General features: G+C 40.6%; 1 protein-coding gene and 1 long non-coding RNA gene across 3 annotated transcripts in view; one reads left to right on the plus strand and one right to left on the minus strand.

The window, feature by feature from the left end:
* Positions 1–15,156, minus strand: part of RAB28 (RAB28, member RAS oncogene family) — a 62,687-nt gene extending 47,531 nt beyond the window's left edge. The window contains exons 1-2 of one of the 2 annotated variants that reach the window (XM_081876490.1): positions 14,700–15,156; positions 5,002–5,098 (exon numbers count right to left, since the gene is read on the minus strand). In XM_081876490.1, coding sequence (XP_081732616.1) covers positions 5,002–5,098; positions 14,700–14,774 — 172 coding nt within the window. In that variant the 5' untranslated portion in view covers positions 14,775–15,156. The remainder of the gene's footprint in view (positions 1–5,001; positions 5,099–14,699) is intronic. The other variant, XM_081876491.1, reaches the window with a different exon arrangement.
* Positions 1–22,520, plus strand: part of LOC309350028 — a 494,376-nt gene that overhangs the window by 18,060 nt on the left and 453,796 nt on the right. The window lies entirely within an intron of this gene.

Genomic DNA, 22,520 nt, shown 5'->3' on the forward strand with positions numbered 1-22,520 from the left:
AGTGTATATGTGTCAGCATACTCAATATATTGTGGATGCTAAACCAGCACTATGTTCCATTAATAAATATTCCAAAAGCAAAACACCTTCAACGTGACTTCAAATCTCATGAATTGAGCAGTGGTTTTTAATTTTTCTCTAGCAGAAATCCAAATTATTCTAATATCAAGCCTTTATAATACTTCATATAATATAAGCATGATCCAGCCAATTTGAAACATTTCCCAGTCTCACTGATCTCACTAAATAAAAGCTTAAAATCTCACCCACAGGAATTCATTTGTTTGCATCACACCCCCAAAAAATGTAATGATAAAGAAAGAAAGATGTAACAGCTAAGAACCATAGCTGTCAACTTTTCCCTTTTCTTACGAGGAATCCTATTCAGAATAAGGGAATTTCTCTTTAAAAAGGGGAAACGTTGACAGCTAGGCTAAGAACCAGCTACTGCTGGAATCAGTTCATGTCAGATAAGTAGTATGTCCACTTTTGCACACACTTTAAAAGTACTTTAAAGTACTTACATCTAACAAAATACTGAACACAAGAGTGTAACAAATTGCAATCATGCCTCTTCCATTTAAAAGAAATGTGTATGTGTAGAAACAACTCACATAAATTATTCCCTATGCCAACTTTTATAACCAGTGTTAACATTACCCCGGCAAAATATACTGCCTACATACATCACATTTTAGAACATAGTTCCATGAACTGTTCAAACAGTACAGCTTGCATAATACAAAATAGTGATTTTGTGCTCAAAATCTAAGCAGCCAATGCATTTTTTCTCCCGAACAAAAATCTCAAAGGAATGCTTTAGGTCACAATTCCAGCATCATAGTATGCTACTTTTTATGGACAGAAGCTCTGTGCCATCGTAACAATGAGCAGACTAGTGAAAATTCAATAGGTGCATTTTTTTCTCAAAACTGCATTTTCTCTGTCACACGGCTGTTAGCAGAGCAGTTGGTCAAGACAAGGTGGCAAAATCCTAAACAGTCCACATATTCAAGAGCAATATATATTCCTAGATTCCCATGTTACAGATGTCAACCTGAGGAAATGGAAGGTATATGCTTTTGTGTGTGTGTGTGTGTGTGTGTGTGTGTGTGTGTGTGTGTGTTTAATGAAGAAAGAAAGGACATCAGTTTGAATTTTGTATGTTATATTGCAGATAAAAGTTTAATACACCCAAGTAACAGTTATTAAAATCCTTCATATCAGTTATAAAAATATCAATTTCTTTAAAACAAAAGTAATTCTATAAAACAAAAACATTTAATTTCACTTACTCAATATTATTAAAGATAAAATTGATGACCCTTATGTTGATTACTCCTAATTAAATCAATGTAAATGACTTACAGTACTATGGTTTCAATCATGCACCCATTCATGTATATTTAGAGTGCAAACTTGCACGTCTATTTTTTTATTTTATTTCACAACGCCTATATATTGCTTGAATGTAATAAAACTTCAAATTGGTTTATAAAAGCGGCTACTCAGAACTAAGCTCCACAACAAAATCAATAAGACTTACACCTAGGTAAGCATATACAGGATTTTAGTCTTAGTCCCACTGCATTTAACATAAAAAGTATTGATCTTTTACAATATACAACTAACATAAATATAAGGTTTCCTGTCTGAACACCTTTTAAAATTCTTCCCATAACATTGCTGCATAGTCAGATAAATAAATGATCAGGAAAAACAGCATGCAAACTTGAGAAAGTTAGCCAGTTTTTTGCCTGTGTTAAAGAGATACATGTAGAAACTATATTCAGATCTGGAACCTTCTTTCTATATAATAAAGCTAGTGTGAATAATGGTTTTAACAACTTTTCTGTGTAAATATATTCCTGAAGGGCATTTGACGTGTCAAGCTACACTCAAATGAATGGAAGCTCTCATCCATTCTAATGAACCTTGCACAGGAGAACTTCCCTTGGATTGCACCTGAAGGCACCCAATTAGCAGGGTTGTTGAGACTTAAGACTAATGTGCATCAAAGCTATGAGCAACATATTATGTTGAAAAATATCTTATTATGATTACAACATTCAAAAACACAGGGTTCTTCCCTCTTCAAAATATGTTGATAGCTGTATTTTCCTAGAATCCTGGTCTTAAGCCCATTTATTTGGCAGAACTTTGTACTGAAATAAATGAGACTAAGATATGTATTTTTCAAATGAGGCCAGAATTATTCAGTTAGGTTCAATTTCCATGTATATTTAAAACTGGAGAGAATACACACTATCCATGTAGATGTTGAACAGTGGTAAATATTTCAAGTAACTATACACAAATATGTTTTACACAATTGCATGATGTATATTTTTGGTCCTATAGCAAAAAAAACCCTTTAAAGTTTTCATATGTATTGAATATTAAAAATTCTTAAGAAATTTTGTTTAAACTTCAATTTTTTTGTACTTTACAGGAAATAATGTTCAATTGAAAGTGAAGCTGAGTTTATTAGGAACACAGGGCAGATAGCCAAACTCATTTGGTCTGAATTGATGCCACTAGCAGGATTCAACAGCAGCCTTCTAAAAGTATACTTGGGGCACTGGTTAACCTTACTTAAAGTTCTACACAGTAAAGATGGAACTGAAAACACGTCTGTCCTCCTTTTTTACTGAGGCCTTTTAAAAGCCTTTTCACAGTGAAACCCTGTTTACTGGCTTATACCCACAACCTTCCTGAAAGTATTTTGACTGTGACTCTTAAGGAGCTCTATCTGCAAAACTTCTGACTAACAGATGCACTATTTTAAGCATTGAAATCTGCACAGTGGTTACATCTAAATGACACACTAAACTGGATCATAAAATATAATGAACCAGGCCACTATTTGGAACATAATTCCCTCAAAGAGAATTGAATCAGTTTTAATTTTAAAAATATATCATTTTACAGTTAAACTATTCAACAATATTTGTGCTGGAAGATATGTACCACAAATCCAAAAACATTTACCCCAATGCAGAGACCCTTGCATACAGCAGTAGACTGAGTACGAGAAGGACCTTCCATACAAAACAGTTGGTTGACACCATCAGCTGTGGTAGCACTGGAATTGGGAGGGAAATGAGGTCCCTAGAATCAGACCTTCTTCCTTCCAAACCCAAAATAAATGCCTGTCAAAGCTAACAAGAATAAAGGTACCAAATATGAGCTGAAATCAATATTCAGTCTTGAAGAATTACCAAAGGTTCATGAAAAAGGAAGCAGAATAAGCGTTTTTATTTAAAATACTTTCACTTTAAAGGGTCATCTTCAAAAATATTAACCCAAAAATATTAATCCCACAGCTCTCAAGAAACTGCAGTTTTGTTACCTGGCCCCTAATGAGTTCAATCACAGTTACTGTTTCTTTTTGAAATTGCTATTCTAGTTATTGCACTTTAAAAATAACAATGTTGCTATTCAAATAACAATTGCATTCATCTTTAAAAATGGATTTCTGTGGCATAAACATTTTGAGCACAAGAAGACTTATTATGGCTCTCCAACAAACATTACCACCAATAACTAAAAAGTTATGCCATCATGTACAAAGTGGAGCTTGTGAAAAAATCTGGGAAAATAACAATTTTATGTACTCCACCAAAAAGCAACTGAAATGTTCTTATAAACACAAATACAAGAAATATACAGATGTTATAAAGAAAGTGGGTAATATTTTATTATAATTGGCGAGAAAAATTATTGTAGGAAAAGAAATTTTCCCAAGCATTCAATCCCCATTTAGAATTCAATAATGATTTAATATGTTACACAAGCTTAGCAGCTATTATTGGGGGTGGTGAGGGGGAGATAAGAAGAAATGTATTTCTGGCCCACATTCTGCTATTGAAAATATGATACATATTGTATGTACATCTAGAGAGCCAAGTGGGCAACACAGGATTATTCTCTACATTCCTAAAAAATAAGCACCCATATTTGAGATTTAATATCACATCCAACAAATCTATGTAGTTTGAATGTTAGTAAATCTGGAAAAGTCCTGACAACTTTCCCAAATTTCTGCTGAAGTCTAGATTCTGAATTATTTTTCAGGACCTCTAAGTTTGACACTTATTTAACAGAATTTTCAGAAAAGTTCATCTGAGGTTTAGCACACACAAAAGTCCTGCTCACTGTTCAATTCAACTATGCTTCATATGTATTTTCCTGAAACATCCCAAAAATAATAAAAGTTCAATCTTGCAGCAACATTATCAATTCTCCCTGCAGTTTCATAGTGAAAATGCTCTCTCCAGCTTTGGTTTGTTAAGCACACCAGGGGAAAATGCCTTTAATGGAATATTTTTATGCTTGCAAATTGAATTACATTAAAATGATCAACTCATTTTAGACACCCCCCCCCAATTGTTTAGAAACAAACTTTAAGATTCTGTCATTCTTTTTTAATTACTTCTTTACGTTTTCCATGCAGTGTACTACAACTGGCATCTAAATAGTTTCTTTGCATCACGAAGTGAAACATCTTGAATGCTCAAACTGTATTTTTATGAGTGCCTGGGGACCCTGAATTTTAGTGGTCTATTAAATGCCAGCAATTTCATGCTGCCTTGCATAAGACAGCATTCACATATCACAGCCTAGCAGTTCCATAGTTACAGTATATATGTATCCCCTCAACCTAAGTAAAAGTAGGGGATATTTTATCTAAAAACCATATTCATTTCAAAATAAGCATTTTTCCATTTCCATTTTGCACATGGTGTATCTACTTTAAATCCTAAATTCAAGAACCTCATACAAACACATTCTTGGGAATCTAAATATTCACACACAACAAAACATAATGTAAATATTAAAAAAAAATCCTTCATCAGTAAGTATCCTGTATTAGTAACTGAAGCTCGTTCATACTTTTAGAACTTCAGAACTTTTTATGTGCTTAAGAGTACAGTCCTTTTCTCAACACTTCACTGTTGGTCACATTTTTTTGTATTATGCATGTTAATCTCCTCTTACCTGGGAGTGTTATTCTTTTCAAAAAGAAGTCAAGTCCTATGGTTTGTTTGTACTGCTTCCCAAAAGCTTCTTGAGCAAAACGTGTGGCTAAGGATGTCTAAAAACAGAATCATATTAAGTTCACTTGATATCTCAGAAGACACAACTGAAGTAAAACATAATAAAATGAAAACTAGGCAAGTTTTAAATCAGAGCTTCCCAACTGTTTTTTTTTTGGGGGGGGGGGTTCCTGTCAACAGATAGGATACCAATTCTAAAACTATAGAAGAGAAATTTCTAACACAAAACTGATGTCTAAAGTGAGAGAGCACAATAGAATAAAAGTGTACATCCTATTCTACACACACGAAGTCTGGGCTGCTCTAGCAGAGAGCACAAGAATTTATCTTTACATCATAGGATGCTGCCTTCTATCAAATCACACAATTTCTCCATCAAGCTCAGTATTATCTACGACGACTGGAAGTAGCTCTCCAAGGTTTCAAATAGGGATTGTTCCCAGCCCTTCCTGTAGATGCAGAGTTGAACCAGAGATCTTCTAAAAGTAAAGCATATGCTCTGCCACACTCCAGATCCTGCCTTAATTACTTAGCACTGTAACAAGCAAAACACTTCAGAACGTTGTTTGTCTTCACAACAACACTGTCCAGGATTCAAAGACCACACAAATAGTTCATGTGCCCAAGGGGGCTTTGGACCTGTGTTTCCTTCCCTACATGGATGACTTTTGATGTTGACTGGAGTTGCAAAAACAGCTTGTCACATGGCCAAAAGGTATACAGTTCAAGTAAAAATGTTTTAAGAACACCTCACTAGGTTAGCACAAGCCCAAGAAGAGAACCAAGGCAAAGAGAAGGCAACCTGACTAAGACCACAGAACGAGTCCATGAAAGAACTGGGATGGGTATCTAGAATTCCTAAAAGCAAGTTTGAAATTCTATCCACTGGACTACTTTGCCTCTCACTTTCTGAGCACTAATCTATTTCTGCAGATGTTAATGTATGAGAGGCTATGGAGATATTCAAGTTATGAATAAATGCAAGAGTTTAGAGGATATGCCTAGAATATAAGAAGCAATTTTCCTATTAATACGTGGGCCTCCAATTCATATTACTAGCAATAAAACAATGTAAGTTTAGTGGAACAGAATCCATTTCCTAAAAGATATGCTTACTGATAGTTGTGTTGCTGCTAAATCAAGCCCAATACATTTTCTAGAAAAAAGGGGGGAGGGAAAGGATTTTAGACTGTAAGCTGCAGACTGACCGAGAACAATAACCTACCTTACAAGTGGTATCATAATTCATTTCAATGTTTATATATTTATTAATTAAAAATTATATTCACAATAAATTTATTTTGACATTTTGATTTGAAAAGTATCTTTCAAACAATATGAAAATATTTCAGTATTTCAAAACTTTATAGGAAGTATATAAATTGTATGACATCAGAGAAAACAACAAAAATGAGAATATCAGACATAATAAATAAATGGAAGAAATCACCAAAACTACCCTCATTTTGCAAACAGATTCCTGCCTTAAAATATTCCTGTATTTTAATAAGAAATTGTATAGGAATATTTAATTTTTTTCCAATTCAGAAAGGTTATATACAGTATGCTCCCATCCTTGATTTACGGGATACTGTAAATATTGACTTTATCACTGTGTGACACTCAATATTCCCTAAGAGGTTTCTAGAGGCATTAATGAACGAACTCTTTGGGTTTACATCTGCCAATAAGTGCAAGAAGTTTTCAACAACTCAGCGAAGTTTTCTAAGACAACTTTCATGATCTCCACTTAATGCAAAAGAATTTAGAGCAGAAAAATCAGGAGATGGGTGCCTTATTACTTTGCAATTGATAAATGTAAAGTGCCCTATACCAACAGCTCAGGGGGTTGTAGGGAGAGAAAGAGAGACCAATATGTAACATAGCCAAGTTTTAAAAAACAAAAACCAAAACACTGAGGAATTAAAAATGAATCCATTATATCTGATTTACGATCTTTGGTAATTTGCTATCACTGGAATCTAAGTACTACAAATAAAGCCTCAATAAGTACTCATAAACAAATAAACAAATCTCTTCTTGGCCTCAGGAGCCAAAATAATAAACCCAAAGGCCCCATTCTAGGCTCAGGTGGTTAAGAAACATTGCTTATATGTCGAAACATCCAGAATAGTACCCAGAAAGCAAAGAGCTGTAAGAGTTCTGGCGTGAAGTGCTGCTAGTAATCTGTATTCAGCAGAAACAGTCAAGTTATTGGGTCTTCAGCGTAGTTGTCAAACATGGGGGCCTTTTACAGTTTAAGATTCCCAAAGTAGCCCTAGGCATTCCTAGCTGATTTGCTGAAACTGATGATTCTAAGTCTCAGAAGAATAGAAGAAAGAGAGGGAACAACATACAACTGTTAAAATTCCTTCCATGTGAACTTCAGGTACATCTGTCTTAATCCTACAGCCTGTTCATTCCATTAGCTGTTATTAAAGGGGGTGATTAATCATCCTCTAACTAACCACTCTTTTGCTATATCATGTATTTATACTCTCCAAACTTAACTTCCAGTAAATACTTTTCTTTAGTCTTTTCCTTGTGGTTTTCTTTGCATTCCACAGCAGCACTTCCTTCTTGTCTCCACAAGCCTAGTCTGGCTGACAAATCTACTAGCACCCTATATTCCATTTCCCTTCCTGCTAGAGTGGGTTCACCGGTCAAATGTTTTCAATTAAGGCTGCACTGAATTTTTGCCCTCTAATTTTTCAGAAGAAAATGAGAATTTACAGAAAGAAAAGTTTCTCACAAAAACATTTCTGCAAAATAACTTCTTCCTTTGTGCACTATTTGCTGGTGGGGCATAGCTGCTTCTTTCCACAGTTTGCCACTTCAGTGCCATTTTTTCAAACTATTGTTTCTCATTACAGCAAATCAGAATTGGAAATCATGATTTGCACAAGCATTCTGACTATCATGCATGTAAACCAAATTTAGTAACCTTCATTAACTACAGCCTAACCTGAATTGAGAAAGACGTCCAGTTCAGACACAATAGCTAACTCAGCTAGACATGATTTGAGTGGGCACGCACCTAAGCATTCCACTACCACCCTGGTTTGCAATCCTGAATTGTAGGTGGTCCTTAAGCTACAATTTCAGACATCAGGGAAACTCTGGTTTTAAAAAAACAGGAAGCCTCATTTGCAGCCGGTCACACAAGAGGAAAGGGAAGCACTCAAGTTTCTTCAAACCAAAGTTTGGTGAGAAGTCCAGTTACATTTGAACCAGGCCACACTGACACATACACATGAATCACAACTCTTGTAAGAATTGCAGAAAGAGTGTTGGGTGTGAATCTCAATCAATTTCAAAGCCCTTATCAACATGGGAGTTGCTAATGCTACCTACATTTCTTAAAAGCTAGGTATGGTCATTTTCCATATAGGGATATCATCAGGATGAAAAAAACAAGCTGTAAAGTAATTTACACACTTTAAAATGCTTTTTAAAAATGTAAAATAATAAAGGCTTCCTTCAAAAGTAAGCATCTCTAGTCCATAAATAGGGATAAAAGTTTAGAAGAGTATAATTCTAAGCATACAGCATACAATATTATAGTCAAGTGTATCAGGTCATATAAGGCACTCATAACCATTATATGGTAATTCTCAATACAATGGGAATAGACATGGTCAGAAACTGTAAAAACTCTACAAGCAACTGTGCCACACAATCCAAGAAACGTATTTCAGTGCTCCCAAAAACCAGTAATGAACCCCCAACCTGCTGTATCTTCTGCTTGTTATTGCTCCATTGATATCAAGCTGAGTGCTCCCGTTTCTGGACAGAGGGCATGGCTCTTCTCCACTAGAGTTGAAGGCTGGGGTAAATGTGGCCTTCTAGATGATGGTGGACTACAACTCCTATCATTCCTGGCCGCTCACCATGAGGCTGTTCATATCTGAAAAGCCACAGGTTTCCCACACTAATATAGTTCATTGCTTCACATGTGCATGGTCCCAGATTCAGTTCCCAGCATCTTCACTTAAAGGATATGAGGTATCAGAAAACAGAAAGGCCTGTGGAGAACTACCACCAGCGGGGATAAACAGGCAGTTGCTCTAATTCTGTACAATATAACTAAGGAATGAGGCAGGGAGTGGCCAAGATTAGTCTTTTCAGTTGTGGCACCCCATCTTTGAAACACTCTCCCTATGTAAGCTTGCCTAAGCAACTTTTGAAATCTCGGTGTCAAGCATGAAGACCTTTTCAATGTCTGCAGGTAGCTCCAGTTTTGTAAACTTTGCAGCTTTGGTTTTAATGTTGTGATAGGTTTTCCCTACTGCTGATTTACCATTAAGCTTTTGTTTGGGGTTTCTTGATCTACTATAAGTTACCCTGGGAGATCTTCAGAACTGAAGGGAGAGGTACTAAATATGTAAAATAAATACATTCTTTAGATTCAAGAAGCATTCAGCCAGACACTGTTGGAAACAAAATACTGGTCTAGGCGGATAGTCTGATCCAGCAAAGCAATTCTTCTCAACAACATCATCATCATCATCATCGTATTTATTACCCACCCTTCACATTATGATCCCAGGGCAGGTTACAGCTAGAAAAAATAATACAATATAATGAAACCAAATCCACCCCCAAATACCATACAATACATATAAACTAAAACAGATTATATAGGAGAGGCACTAATAACAACAGTTCAATTATCAAAGACCAAGAAGAAGCGGTGTGTCCTTGGCAAACCTCCACCTATATCAGTTCATCGCCTGAGCAGCAAGTTGCTATTTAACTACCCACAATGTCCCAGAATAATGCTGCACCAGAAGCACTGTGGGAAATTAAAATGGAAGGTGCCCAGACCAAACTGCCTAGCACTAATCAGAGACCTGAGGTAAGAGACAGGGCCATGGCCTGAGGATGCTATGTCATGAAGCTGGACCTGAATGTAAAGGTAAAGGGACCCCTGACCATTAGGTCCAGTCGTGACTGACTCGCTTTATTGGCCAAGGGAGCCGGCGTACAGCTTCCAGGTCATGTGGCCAGCATGACTAAGCCGCTTCTAGAGAACCAGAGCAGTTCATGGAAATGCCGTTTACCTTCCCGCTGGAGCAGTACCTATTTATCTACTTGCACTTTGACGTGCTTTTGAACTGCCAGGTTGGCAGGAGCACGGACCGAGCAATGGGAGCTCACCCCATCGCGGGGATTCGAACTGCCGACCTTCTGTTCAGCAAGCCCTAGGCTCTGTGGTTTAACCCACAGCGCCACCCATGTCCCATGGAACTGAATGTACATGCTTCTAAATGTACACTCTTGAACACTAAAGCATGATACAAGTAGTGCCTGCTATTTCTAGCACTACAGCCACACCTTTTGAACTATTTTGACTATCTGTAAATGTGAAAGAGCAGCCAGAAACTTTTAGAAAACAATCTTAACTATCCTTATAAATACTCTATATGATTTTTTTATGAAGGCTTGGATGGTACATACTTCAGAGCTACATGAAGAGGCCAGAAACAATTTTAAACCAGGCTTGTAATACAAGTTAGAGAGGGCAAGCTGGCAGCTTATAGCAGGAATAAGCTGAAACTGCAGCACTGCACTAGGGTAAGGTACATAAGAGAATATCTTGGCTGTGAGGCCGGGAAGACCTGATCCCTGCCTTGCTGGCCTTTTTCCACCTGGCCTGGGAGGACAGGACCTGGACTGACTCCAGATGCAAAAGCTGTGGCTGCGGAACAGATTCTTGAGTTGGGGTGTTGTTGAGGGGATTTTGTGGAGGGTGAGGTTGTTGCCATTATTGATATTAATTTTTTGCATCTTTATTTAGACCTTATTCTGATTTATATGGAAATTGTTCAATTCGGTTGTGTACTTTTGGGTGTTTAATTTATTGTTAATGACTATTTTTGCCATGTTTGTAATATGTAATTTTATATTTTGTAAAATTATATTCTGTAATTTCTACACGGTTTCAACTTTAAAAAGGTGATTGATTGATTTAAGCTGCTCTCTGTGAATCTGACACAGTATCAGCAAATTTACATTCTGCTATAGAGTCCGATTCCTCCACTATGCTCAGGGCTGGCCCAAGACATTTTGAAATCTGAGGCAAACCACAAAATGCTCCCACCACCACAACAGGGAAAGGCGGGTGCATGAAGATCTACAACAGGAAGAAACAGGGTGGTGGAATCAAATCAACCTTACCTGATTGTTGAAGTGGGAATCAAAGGCTGTTGTGGTGAGGAAAAGGGGTTCACTCTGAAACATGCTGGGTGGCTGCAGAGCCCAGGAGACCCCAACATTTCCCCCCAAGGGGTGGGAGGAGACCAGCAGCACCTCCTATTCACCAAGAGGCTACTGAGGAGGCAGAACTTCGGGGTGGGATGACAGCTCCAGGTCGCAGATCCAGTTTCCAAGCAGCAGGTCTAGCCATTGCTGTAGACCAGACCTGCTGCCCCTGTGGATCCTGCCACCCAAGGCAGTTGACTCATCTTGCCTCATGGGTGGGCCAGACCTGACGATGCTCTACTTGCATATATGACTCCACTGCTCTCTTATCCTAAGAGCAACTAAACCCTTTCCCCTCATCATTCACCAGTGGGCACGGACGGGGCACACTCCTTATGCTAGGCTATATCATTTTTATTAGAACAGAACTTTATTCCTCCTCATCTTAAATGAATGCTACTGAAAAGTAAATAGATGCAATAATGGTAATAGATCTTGTTCTCAATGATGTGCCTGGGCTATTCCACTTCAGACTGCAGGTGCGGAGACCTGCATCGCTGGATGCTCTTGCATAGTACGGGGGGGTCCCTTTACCCTACACTACTCACTATGATTTCCCACTCAAGTCCAGTTCAAAATGCATTCTAGTGCCCTTGGAAGGCTACCTAGGCTCATTTTTACTTTTAATCAAGTTAGGGACTTAAAAAAAACATTAATCTCCATTTCGGGACCTTTTGTCAATTTAACAGCTTTAAAAAGACTGCTATACAAATGCATTTGACTTTGTTGGCCCCTTCCCAGCTTTACTATAATAAAGCTTTATTGAAAACACTCAAGGGGAGCAGCAGAGGCCAACACACCAGCTCCAATACCACCACCACCCAAATTGTGCTCTTCAGCTTGTGGGGGCGGGGACGCCTCCTCACCTGTTTCAGAATCCTGAAATACCAGGGTTATTTGGAGAGCCAGTGTGGCATAATAGTTATGACTATGACCTGGGAGACCATGGTGTGAATCCCCACTCAGCCATGAAGCTCACTGGATGATCTTGGGACAGTCACCATCTCTTAGTCCAGTGGTTCTCAAAGGGTATGGCAGGAGAGGATGGCGTGTGGCGGGAACATTCAAGGACAAAGAAACATTTAAAGATTTTCATGTAGTACAGTACAGTTCAGCAGAATACAGGGGGGGAATGGATATATTTTTTAAAATGAGAGGAGCATCAAGTGATACTGAGAACTATCTCATCCTATAACTGAGATTACCTTGCAAAAGCAAGCTCATACATCTCGTTGTAGTTGTATGCATACTTAAGGTACATATTTATACTTAAGGCTTGTTTATAATTCTATTGTGGAAATAATTCATGTTCTTATGTAGCTGTATTGCTTTAAAATTTCTGGATGTTCCATGATAATATTATAAAGTAGTTGTGTACAAGCAGTGCTAGTTGCTGTTTCTTCTGTTTTCCAATGTTTTTCTCATCTATAAAAAAAAATTGGTGTGGCACAAGCAATTTTTTTCTGCAAGTGTGGCCTCCGAGAAAAAGAATTGAGAACCACCGTCTTAGCCTAACCTCCCTCTAAGAGTTCTTGTGAGGATGAAATGGGGGGAAACGATGTACCCCTCCTTGGAAGATAAAGCTGTTCTATAATTTTAATAAATAAATAAATTAGAAAGCCTAGAAAGTTTTGATGTCTTTTTTTCTAACAATCTAAAACCCGTAATCATCATGTGACAGCCCAATCCTATTTTTGAAATGACCCTCTTTTTAAAAAGTAATAACAACAATAATAATTCCCACTGTGTTCAGTGGAGTGTTCTTCTTCCAAACAGAGGAGCCCTGAGCTGCAAATGACAAAAGAGAATACAGTGGCACCTCGGGTTAAGAACTTAATTCGTTCTGGAGGTCCATTCTTAACCTGAAACTATTCTTAACCTGAGGCACCACTTTAGGTAATGGGGCCTCCCGCTGCCGCCGCGCCGCCACCACACAATTTCTGTTCTTATCCTGAAGCAAAGTTCTTAACCCGAGGTACTATTTCTGGGTTAGCGGAGTCTGTAACCTGAAGCGTCTGTAACCCGAGGTACCACTGTACTTTCGCAGGAAGGGCCGGATTTAGGTTTGATGAGGCACTAAGCTACCAAAGGTAATGGGGTCCTTTATATGTCCAGCTGTCTTTTGTAAACAACAAATTGTTGCTGTTTTTTGTGTTGAATATATGCTATATGGTAATTTATGTACCTAATAGGTATCTAAAGCCATTTGCACATAACAAAATATGTATTTTATCAAAGTAATTGTTGAACTGAAATACAATTAAGAAGTATATTAATAGTGAAACACTGTTGCTGTATGTAGGTTTTATTTGTTTTTATCTTATATTTCGGAAATGTACATCCAGGTTTTTTTCCTTTAAATTTTTGGGGGGCCCCAAGAGAGTGAGGCCCTAAGCTATAGCTTGTTTAGCTTATACGTAAATCCAGCACTGCTCACAGGGATTTTTTTTTGCAAGGAGGCGCTTCTTTAGTCACTTGAGCTCCCACCTGCTTTAAGGAGCCCTGGCAGGTATCAGATCTGCCCCTATCATGGAGATGATCCTTGTGCGGGGAGGGGCGTTCTTATTTATTTACTTTATTCTTTACACAGGCAAGAGTAAGTGTTCTCCTGTTAGCATTTTGAATGGGCCGACATAAATGAATTCCTAAGAAAGATATTGAGTCTGTGGTTGCAACTTGGCGTCAATAGAAGATACAACTCATGTGCTCCTGGAATGCCTTTTCTATAATGATCTTAGAAACAATTATATTCACCGGCTGTTAAGAGTGCAGAAGGGAAGGATATCCCTTGCAAAGACCTGTTTGTTTCTTTTTGCTGTCTGATCCAGACAGCAAAGTACATATCTTTCAGAACCATCCCCATTCCTTGTTAAGGCTCTACAGATCCCTGCTACAAAACTTGAGGAAGGTATGGGAAATTATGTATTTTTTTTAAAGGTTAAGGAGTAGAAATGCAAGTCACTATTATTGTTATAATTACCATCGCTTTAATGTGCATATTGGCTGTTTGCTAAAACAAAATAAACTATTTGCTTTCTTAATTACATGGGGGGGGGCCGGTAGCATCTCCCCCCCCCCAACACAGACGATGTAACTAAATAAATAAGAAAACTCCTCTTGGTGCTTTAAAGCATTTCAGGATCCCCCCCCCCCCCGTGCGCTTGGTCCCTGTCATCTCTCTACAACCCCCCTGCGAGGTAGGCCGGCGTTATGAAAGGGCGAAGGGCGGCCCGGAGAGGGGCTGGCAAGGACCCCTCGCGAAACCCCAGACCCACAAGCCCGGCTCCGGCCTCCGGGGGGGGCGTCTCACGGGGGGGCGGGAGGCGCTTGGGGGCGACGGCGAGTCTCGCTCCCTCCCTCGGGGGGCTGACTGACCTTGCCGGAGGTGCCGTCGCCCAGCACCACGAACTTGAGCTGCCGCTCAGGGCACTCCTCCTCCGAGTCCGACATGGCCGGGCGCCTTCAGTCGCTGAGGGGCCAAGCCGCCGCCGCCGCCATGGCCGCCGCCGCCGCCGCCGCCATCTTCGGCCCCCTCAGCGCTTTCCGTTAACGCCGACGCTGGGCGAGACCACCTGGCAGGAGAAGAGGGGGGGAGCCGGCGACGGACACGGCCGCGGAGAGGCCGCCGCGCGGGGGAAGACGCAGAAACGGGAGTTAAGCGGCGCCGAGGGACGCAGAGAAGAGGGAACCGCGAGCCGCCGCCGCCGCCTGAGAGCAAAGACTGGAGAACCTCCCCCCCCCCCCTCTAAAGGAATGGTTCGGTCCGGAGCCCTGGACTGGGCAGTCTTGGGCTTCGTAACAAGGCCGGCGCGGTAACTAAGGGCCCGCGGAGGGTGAAAGGTGACAGGAGGGCGGGGGGAGAGGAAGGCGGAGCCCCGTTACCTGAGGGAGTGGGCGGGGCGCCGGAAGCCTCCGCCAATGGCAGGGGAGCACGAGGGAGGGAGATTTGGGCATGCGCGTTGCTTTGCCTGCAATTTCCAAAATTGAAAAGAACCATGGTTTGACGCACACAGCTGGCTTATAAAAACCATGGTTTGACCCCGCTCCTGCTTATAAAGTTATGCATGACATGGAGAAAGTGGGCAGAGAAAGATTTTCTCTCATTCCCATGACACCGAGAATGGAAGCTGGAAGATTCAGGACAAGGCAAAAGAAAGCACTTCACGCAGCACACGGTTAGCCTGTGGAACTCACTCCCACAGGAGGCAGTAACAGCTGCCAACCTGGACGACTCTGAAAGAGGGTTGGACAAATCCACGAAGGAGATGGCAATGGAAGACTGTGCTCTGCTGCTACAGTTGGGAGGCAGCAATGCTTGCAAATGCCAGTTGCTGGGAACCGTGGAAAGTGCTCTTGTGCTCAAGTTCTGCTCCCTGGTTTCCCTTAAGGAGGATCTGGCTGACCACTCCGAGGACAGGGTGCGGGACTAGATGGGCTCAACAACCCCCTTCCCCTCGCACATACAAACCACACGGCAACCAACCAGTCTCCGGTCTCTTGTAATACCAACAAAAATAAATATATAAATAAAGGATTGACACACATGATACTGTCACAAAAATCCTGCACAAACACTAAGCAATAGAAAGAAATATAATTATCCCCCCCCCCCATCTCAAAATCCATATGACAAAAGTGTCTCATACCAAATGTATACAAACTGTGAAAAAGACTGAATTGAAAGTGGAGACACTATATGTACTTTTTGTTGTGTATTTGTTTGTTACACAATAAAATCTTTAATAAAATCTAAATTGAAAACAGAATTGCTCAGTATTGCTTAATATAGATTGCTGTTCTTATATGAGCACAAACCTAAGCAGTTTTATTCAACCGTAAGACACCTCTCCGTGCGACAAGTTCAATGCAACATGCAGTAAAACCCTAAGTATGTTTACTTAGAGGTCCCATTGTGTTCAGCAGGGTGTTGCTCCGTAGTAAGGGTGCTTAGAGTTGCAGCCTAATGCTTAACTTTCATCTCAAACACATTATTTCAGTACTCATTGACATACATCACTATTTTTCTCTTTCGCATCTGTTCACTCTATATAAATATGATACTGCTGAGTTTTGCACATGCCTCTGAAAGGACAATTCATAAGACACAAAGAAGCCTGGAGAAAGAGGGAAGACAGGTACATGAGTGACCATGACCTCAATTTTTATTGTGACACAAATTATTTTAGTGAATTGAGGGCTTTAAACTGACTAATGTGGGGGAGGGAGACAGTGCTCCTGAAGGTAGGAGTCTATCAATTGATGAAGATGATCATCCAAATGTCATAGACCAAATGGAGCAAACAGCACGCAGACCTAGTGGTGGGAGGAAAAAATCCTTAAATAAGAGACACGGGGGAATGATTAATGGACTTCAATATCTGTACACTAATGCGCAAAGCATGGGAAATAAACAAAATGAGCTTGAGCTCTTGGTACAGCAAACTAAATATGACATAATAGGCATCACTGAAACCTGGTGGGATAAGTCCCACGATTGGAATGTAATAATGGAGGGATACAATCTATTTCAGAGAAACAGACCAGACAAGAAAGGAGGAGGAGTGGCGTTATATGTCAGGGATGTGTATACCTGTGAAGAGATCCAAGATTTAGAACCTCAAAGCCAAAATTAAGGGAGAGAAGAATAACAGTGACCTCATTGTGGGAGTTTACTATAGATCCCCAAGCCAAACGGAGGACATAGATGATGCCTTCCTGGAACAGATGGCCAAGCATGCAAAAGGAAGGGAGATAGTAGTAATGGGGGACTTCAATTACCCAGATATTTGCTGGATGTCAAACTCAGCCAAGAGCATAAGGTCAAACAGATTCCTCACTGGCCTTGCAGACAGCTTCATTGTCCAGAAAGTGGGAGAAGCAACAAGAGGAACAGCCATTTTAGATCTGGTCCTAACCAGTGTTGATGACCTGGTTAGTGGGGTAGAAGTGGAAGGATCATTAGGCGCGAGTGATCATGGTCTTCTGAAGTTTACTATACAGTGGAAAGGAGCAGCCAAGCATACTAGGACTCAATTTCTTGACTTTAAGAAAGCCGACTTCATAAAACTTAGGGAAGTGCTGGGTGAGATCCCATGGACAGTAATACTAAAAGGAAAGGGAGTTCATGATGGCTGGGAGTTTGTTAAGAGGGAGATAGTAAAAGCACAACTTCAGGCAATACCAATGAGACGGAAACATGGAAGGTGCCTAAAGAAGCCACGGTGGCTATCTAAAGAACTTTTAACTGAGTTAAGATTAAAAAAGGATGTGTACAAAAAATGGAAAAGGGGGGAAACCACCAAAGAGGAATTCAAACAAATAGCCAGCACGTGTAGACACAAAGTCAGAAAAGCTAAAGCACAGAATGAACTCAGGCTTGCTAGAGAGGTTAAAAGCAACAAAAAAGGCTTTTATGGGTATGTTCGTAGCAAAAGGAAGAACAAAGAAACAGTGGGGTCACTCAGAGGAGAAGATGGTGAAATGCAAACAGGGGACACAGAAGGGCTGAACTCCTCAATGCCTTCTTTGCCTCAGTCTTCTCTGATAAAGAAAACAATGCCCGACCTGAAGAATTTGGAGCAAATGATTTAGCAGAGGAAACACAGCCCAGAATAACTAAGGAGATAGTACAAGAATACTTGGCTAGTTTAGATATATTCAAGTCTCCAGGGCCAGATGAACTGCATCCAAGAGTATTAAAAGAACTGGCAGATGTGATCTCAGAACCACTGGCAGTCATTTTGAGAATTCCTGGAGAACAGGCGAAGTCCCAGCAGACTGGAGGAGGGCAAATGTTGTCCCTATTTTCAAAAAGGGGAAAAGAGAGGACCCAAATAATTACCGCCCAGTCAGTCTGACATCAATACCAGGGAAGATTCTGGAGCAGATCATTAAGCAAATAGTATGTGAGCACCTAGAAAGGAATGCTGTGATCACCAATAGTCAGCATGGATTTCTGAAAAATAAGTCATGTCAGACTAACCTGATCTCGTTTTTTGACAGAATTACAAGCCTGGTAGATGAAGGGAACGCAGTGGATGTAGCCTACCTTGATTTCAGCAAGGCATTTGACAAGGTGCCCCATGATATTCTTGTAAAGAAGCTGGTAAAATGCGGTCTTGACTATGCTACCACTCAGTGGATTTGTAACTGGCTGACTGACCGAACCCAAAGGGTGCTCATCAATGGTTCCTCTTCATCCTGGAGAAGAGTGACTAGTGGGGTGCCACAGGGTTCTGTCTTGGGTCCGGTCTTATTCAACATCTTTATCAACGACTTGGATGATGGACTCAAGGGCATCCTGATCAAATTTGCAGATGACACCAAACTGGGAGGGGTGGCTAACACCCCAGAGCACAGGATCACACTTCAAAACAACCTTGACAGATTAGAGAACTGGGCCAAAACAAACAAGATGAATTTTAACAGGGAGAAATGTAAAGTATTGCACTTGGGCAAAAAAAATGAGAGGCACAAATACAAGATGGGTGACACGTGGCTTGAGAGCAGTACATGTGAAAAGGATCTAGGAGTCTTGGTTGACCACAGACTTGACATGAGCCAACAGTGTGACACGGCAGCTAAAAAAGCCAATGCAATTCTGGGCTGCATCAATAGGAGTATAGCATCTAGATCAAGGGAAGTAATAGTGCCACTGTATTCTGCTCTGGTCAGACCTCACCTGGAGTACTGTGTCCAGTTCTGGGCACCACAGTTCAAGAAGGACACTGACAAACTGGAACGTGTCCAGAGGAGGGCAACCAAAATGGTCAAAGGCCTGGAAACGATGCCTTATGAGGAACAGCTAAGGGAGCTGGGCATGTTTAGCCTGGAGAAGAGGAGGTTAAGGGGTGATATGATAGCCATGTTCAAATATATAAAAGGATGTCACATAGAGGGAGAAAGGTTGTTTTCTGTTGCTCCAGAGAAGCGGACACAGAGCAATGGTTCCAAACTACAAGAAAGAAGATACCACCTAAACATTAGGAAGAACTTCCTGACAGTAAGAGCTGTTTGACAGTGGAATTTGCTGCCAAGGAGTGTGGTGGAGTCTCCTTCTTTGGAGGTCTTTAAGCAGAGGCTTGACAACCATATGTCAGGAGTGCTCTGATGGTGTTTCCTGCTTGGCAGGGGGTTGGACTTGATGGCCCTTGTGGTCTCTTCCAACTCTATGATTCTATGAGATAATGGGGTTTAGAACATATTGCATTCTTGCTAAGAATTCTGACTCCCAGGGGAAAACTTCAGGCTTTATGAACATTTCATTTACTGTGTGGAAAGGAAATTATATCTGTAGGCAGTGCCTTGCAGATCAAAAGAACAGAAGTCTCCACCATCATATCTCAGTTTAGTATCTGAAGACAGATTTTCCAAATAATTCAGCTCCAACAGCTGAAGCTGGATTTTCATAGGAATCATCCCTTTGTTGTTGTTGTTGTTTAGTCGTTTAGTCTTGTCCGACTCTTTGTGACCCCCTGGACCAGAGCACGCCAGGCACTTCTGTCTTCCACTGCCTCCCGCAGTATGGTCAAACTCATGTTCGTAGCTTCGAGAACACTGTCCCACCATCTCATCCTCTATTGTCCCCTTCTCCTTGTGCTCTCCATCTTTCCCAACATCAGGGTCTTTTCCAGGGAGTCTTCTCTTCTCATGAGGTGGCCAAAGTATTGGAGCTTCAGCTTCAGGATCTGTCCTTCCAGTGAGCACTCAGGGCTGATTTCCTTCAGAATGGAGAAGTTTGATCTTCTTGCAGCCCATGGGACTCTCAAGAGTCTCCTCCAGCACCAGAATTCAAAAGCATCAATTCTTTGGCGATCAGCCTTCTTTATGGTCCAGCTCTCACTTCCATACATCACTACTGGGAAAACCATAGCTTTAACTATACGGACCTTTGTTGGCAAGGCGATGTCTCTACTTTTAATTTTTTTTTTTTAATAAATATTTATTAAAGTTTTTAAATATAAATGCACAAGTAATAAACGATCTTACTTCTATCACAACAATTTCATCACTTCTTTGGACTCCCTCACGTCTCCCGCTCCCATTTACATCGTTAAAAATTTTTTCCAAACAAATTATCAACTTGTTTACAATCTCATGTCCACTCATTCAAATATAATCTAGCACTTCTTCCAAAAAATTTTATATTTTCTTTAGTCTCACTTATCATCAAATTTAAATCTAATTTAGTGGTGGCCAATTTTTTATAATCTAGCATCCTTCTTAACATTCAACCAAATTACAATGTTTTTGTAGATACATCTTGAATTTCTCCCAGTCTTCCTCCATCTTCTCTTCTCCCAGATCATATGTCTCTACTTTTTAAGATGCTGTCTAGGTTTGTCATTGCTTTTCTCCCTAGAAGCAGGCGTCTTTTAATTTCGTGGCTGCTGTCACCATCGGCAGTGATCATGGAACCCAAGAAAATAAAATCTCTCACTGCCTCCATTTCTTCCCCTTCTATTTGCCAGGAGATGATGGGACCAGTGGCCATGATCATCCCTTTACATTTTCCTTTTTCTAAGTTCTAACACTAGGGATGCAGGTGGCGCTGTGGGTTAAACCACAGAGCCTAGGACTTGCTGATCAGAAGGTCAGCAGTGCAACGGGGTGAGCTCCTGTTGTTTGGTCCCTGCTCCTGCCAACCTAGCAGTTTGAAAGCATGTCAAAGTGCAAGTAGATAAATAGGTACCGCTCCGGTGGGAAGGTAAATGGCATTTCTGTGCACTGCTCTGGTTCGTCAGAAGCGGCTTAGTCATGCTGGCCACATGACCTGGAAGCTGTCCGTCGGCTCCCTCAGCCAATAAAGCGAGATAAGCGCCGCAACCCCAGAGTCAGCCACTACTGGACCTAATGGTCAGGGTCCCTTTACCATTAACACTAGGATGATCCCTGAGTTTTGATTTTGGATAGAACTTTAGCTGACCCTGTTACCAAGGCAGATTATGAGGGAAAGTTCCACACACAAATTCATACAGCAAGTACCGGTATTTAATTCGCAGCAAACTTTCAAGCTGTGTGCTAACTCTCTGAAGGAATGGTTCCCAGTTGGTGGTCCAGGGACATAACAAAAACTACCACAGAGGTATCAAATTTTCAATTTTTCATGGCATGGCTTTTGAAAAACGGGGTGTGTGTGCACACTACTTTGCTAATTGAGAACCACTGCTCCAAAGTAATTCAAGATGAACTGGTCTCTTGCTGAGAACTCTACCTCTTCCTTCCATTGCTCCATCAATTCCGCTTCCTCCTGCCTCATTCCCACCCCCTGGCCCTGTGCCTCTCCCTCTGGGTTCCTCCCACCCACATGAAATTGAACAAAGGTCACGGGTTCCTCACCCCTGTCCTAAATCTTGTACCCACTTTTCACACTAAAGGGGTGTATGTGCATCCAGTATGTGTGGTTTAAGGGAGAACAGTCCTAAAATAGACTAGTTATATGATTGCTTTAAATTTTTGTTTCATTATCTGGCCCTCTAGGGCCAAGGGAGCCAAGTTTTATGTATGGCCTGCCATATTTTTTTAAGAGGTATGAAATGCAAGGCTGTCTGTCATCCCCGTGTGTGATATGAGACATGAATATCTGGATCTTGCAAAGGATATTACATGAGTGAGTGTAAATAATGAGGCTTTTAAAAGCCCCAGCTTAAGAATGCTGCCTGGTTCTGGCCCTGTGCTTGTACAAGCTATAATTTAAAAGGTTCAAGCCTTTTATTCAAAGTGACAGAAACCTACAAATTTTTATTGCTGTGCATTTAATAAAATTTACATTTACAAGCTGTCAGTTTGTAATGCTGAATAACTGCTAGCTTAGATGCTGAACAGCAGACTGGGGTGTGCTCCAGGTTCATTACTACCCTGCTTCTGATGTTTTTTCAGATACATGGAATAATCCTTCAATCCAGGGAGCCTTTTTTTTTTTTTTTTTTGTTATCTCTGTTAATTCAACACTGGCACAAACACATCCATTGACGTCGCAGAGAGGCCAGGGAAATGAATTTATCATGCTCCCATAAAACAAGGCATAATTAAGAACTCCCCTTCTGCTTGTTTAATGTGCTAATATGAGAACATTAGGGCCAATGTCCCACCTAGGGCTCAGTTTCTGCAGCTGTCTGGTTGTTTGTTAATTTACAGACTCAATTATGTGGAGTCCCTTAAATCCACAACAGTGGTGGGTGGTAAGCTAGATGGCTA

The sequence above is a fragment of the Podarcis erhardii genome (genome assembly GCF_964252035.2).
Source record: "Podarcis erhardii genome assembly, chromosome: 9".
NCBI lineage: Eukaryota > Metazoa > Chordata > Lepidosauria > Squamata > Lacertidae > Podarcis > Podarcis erhardii.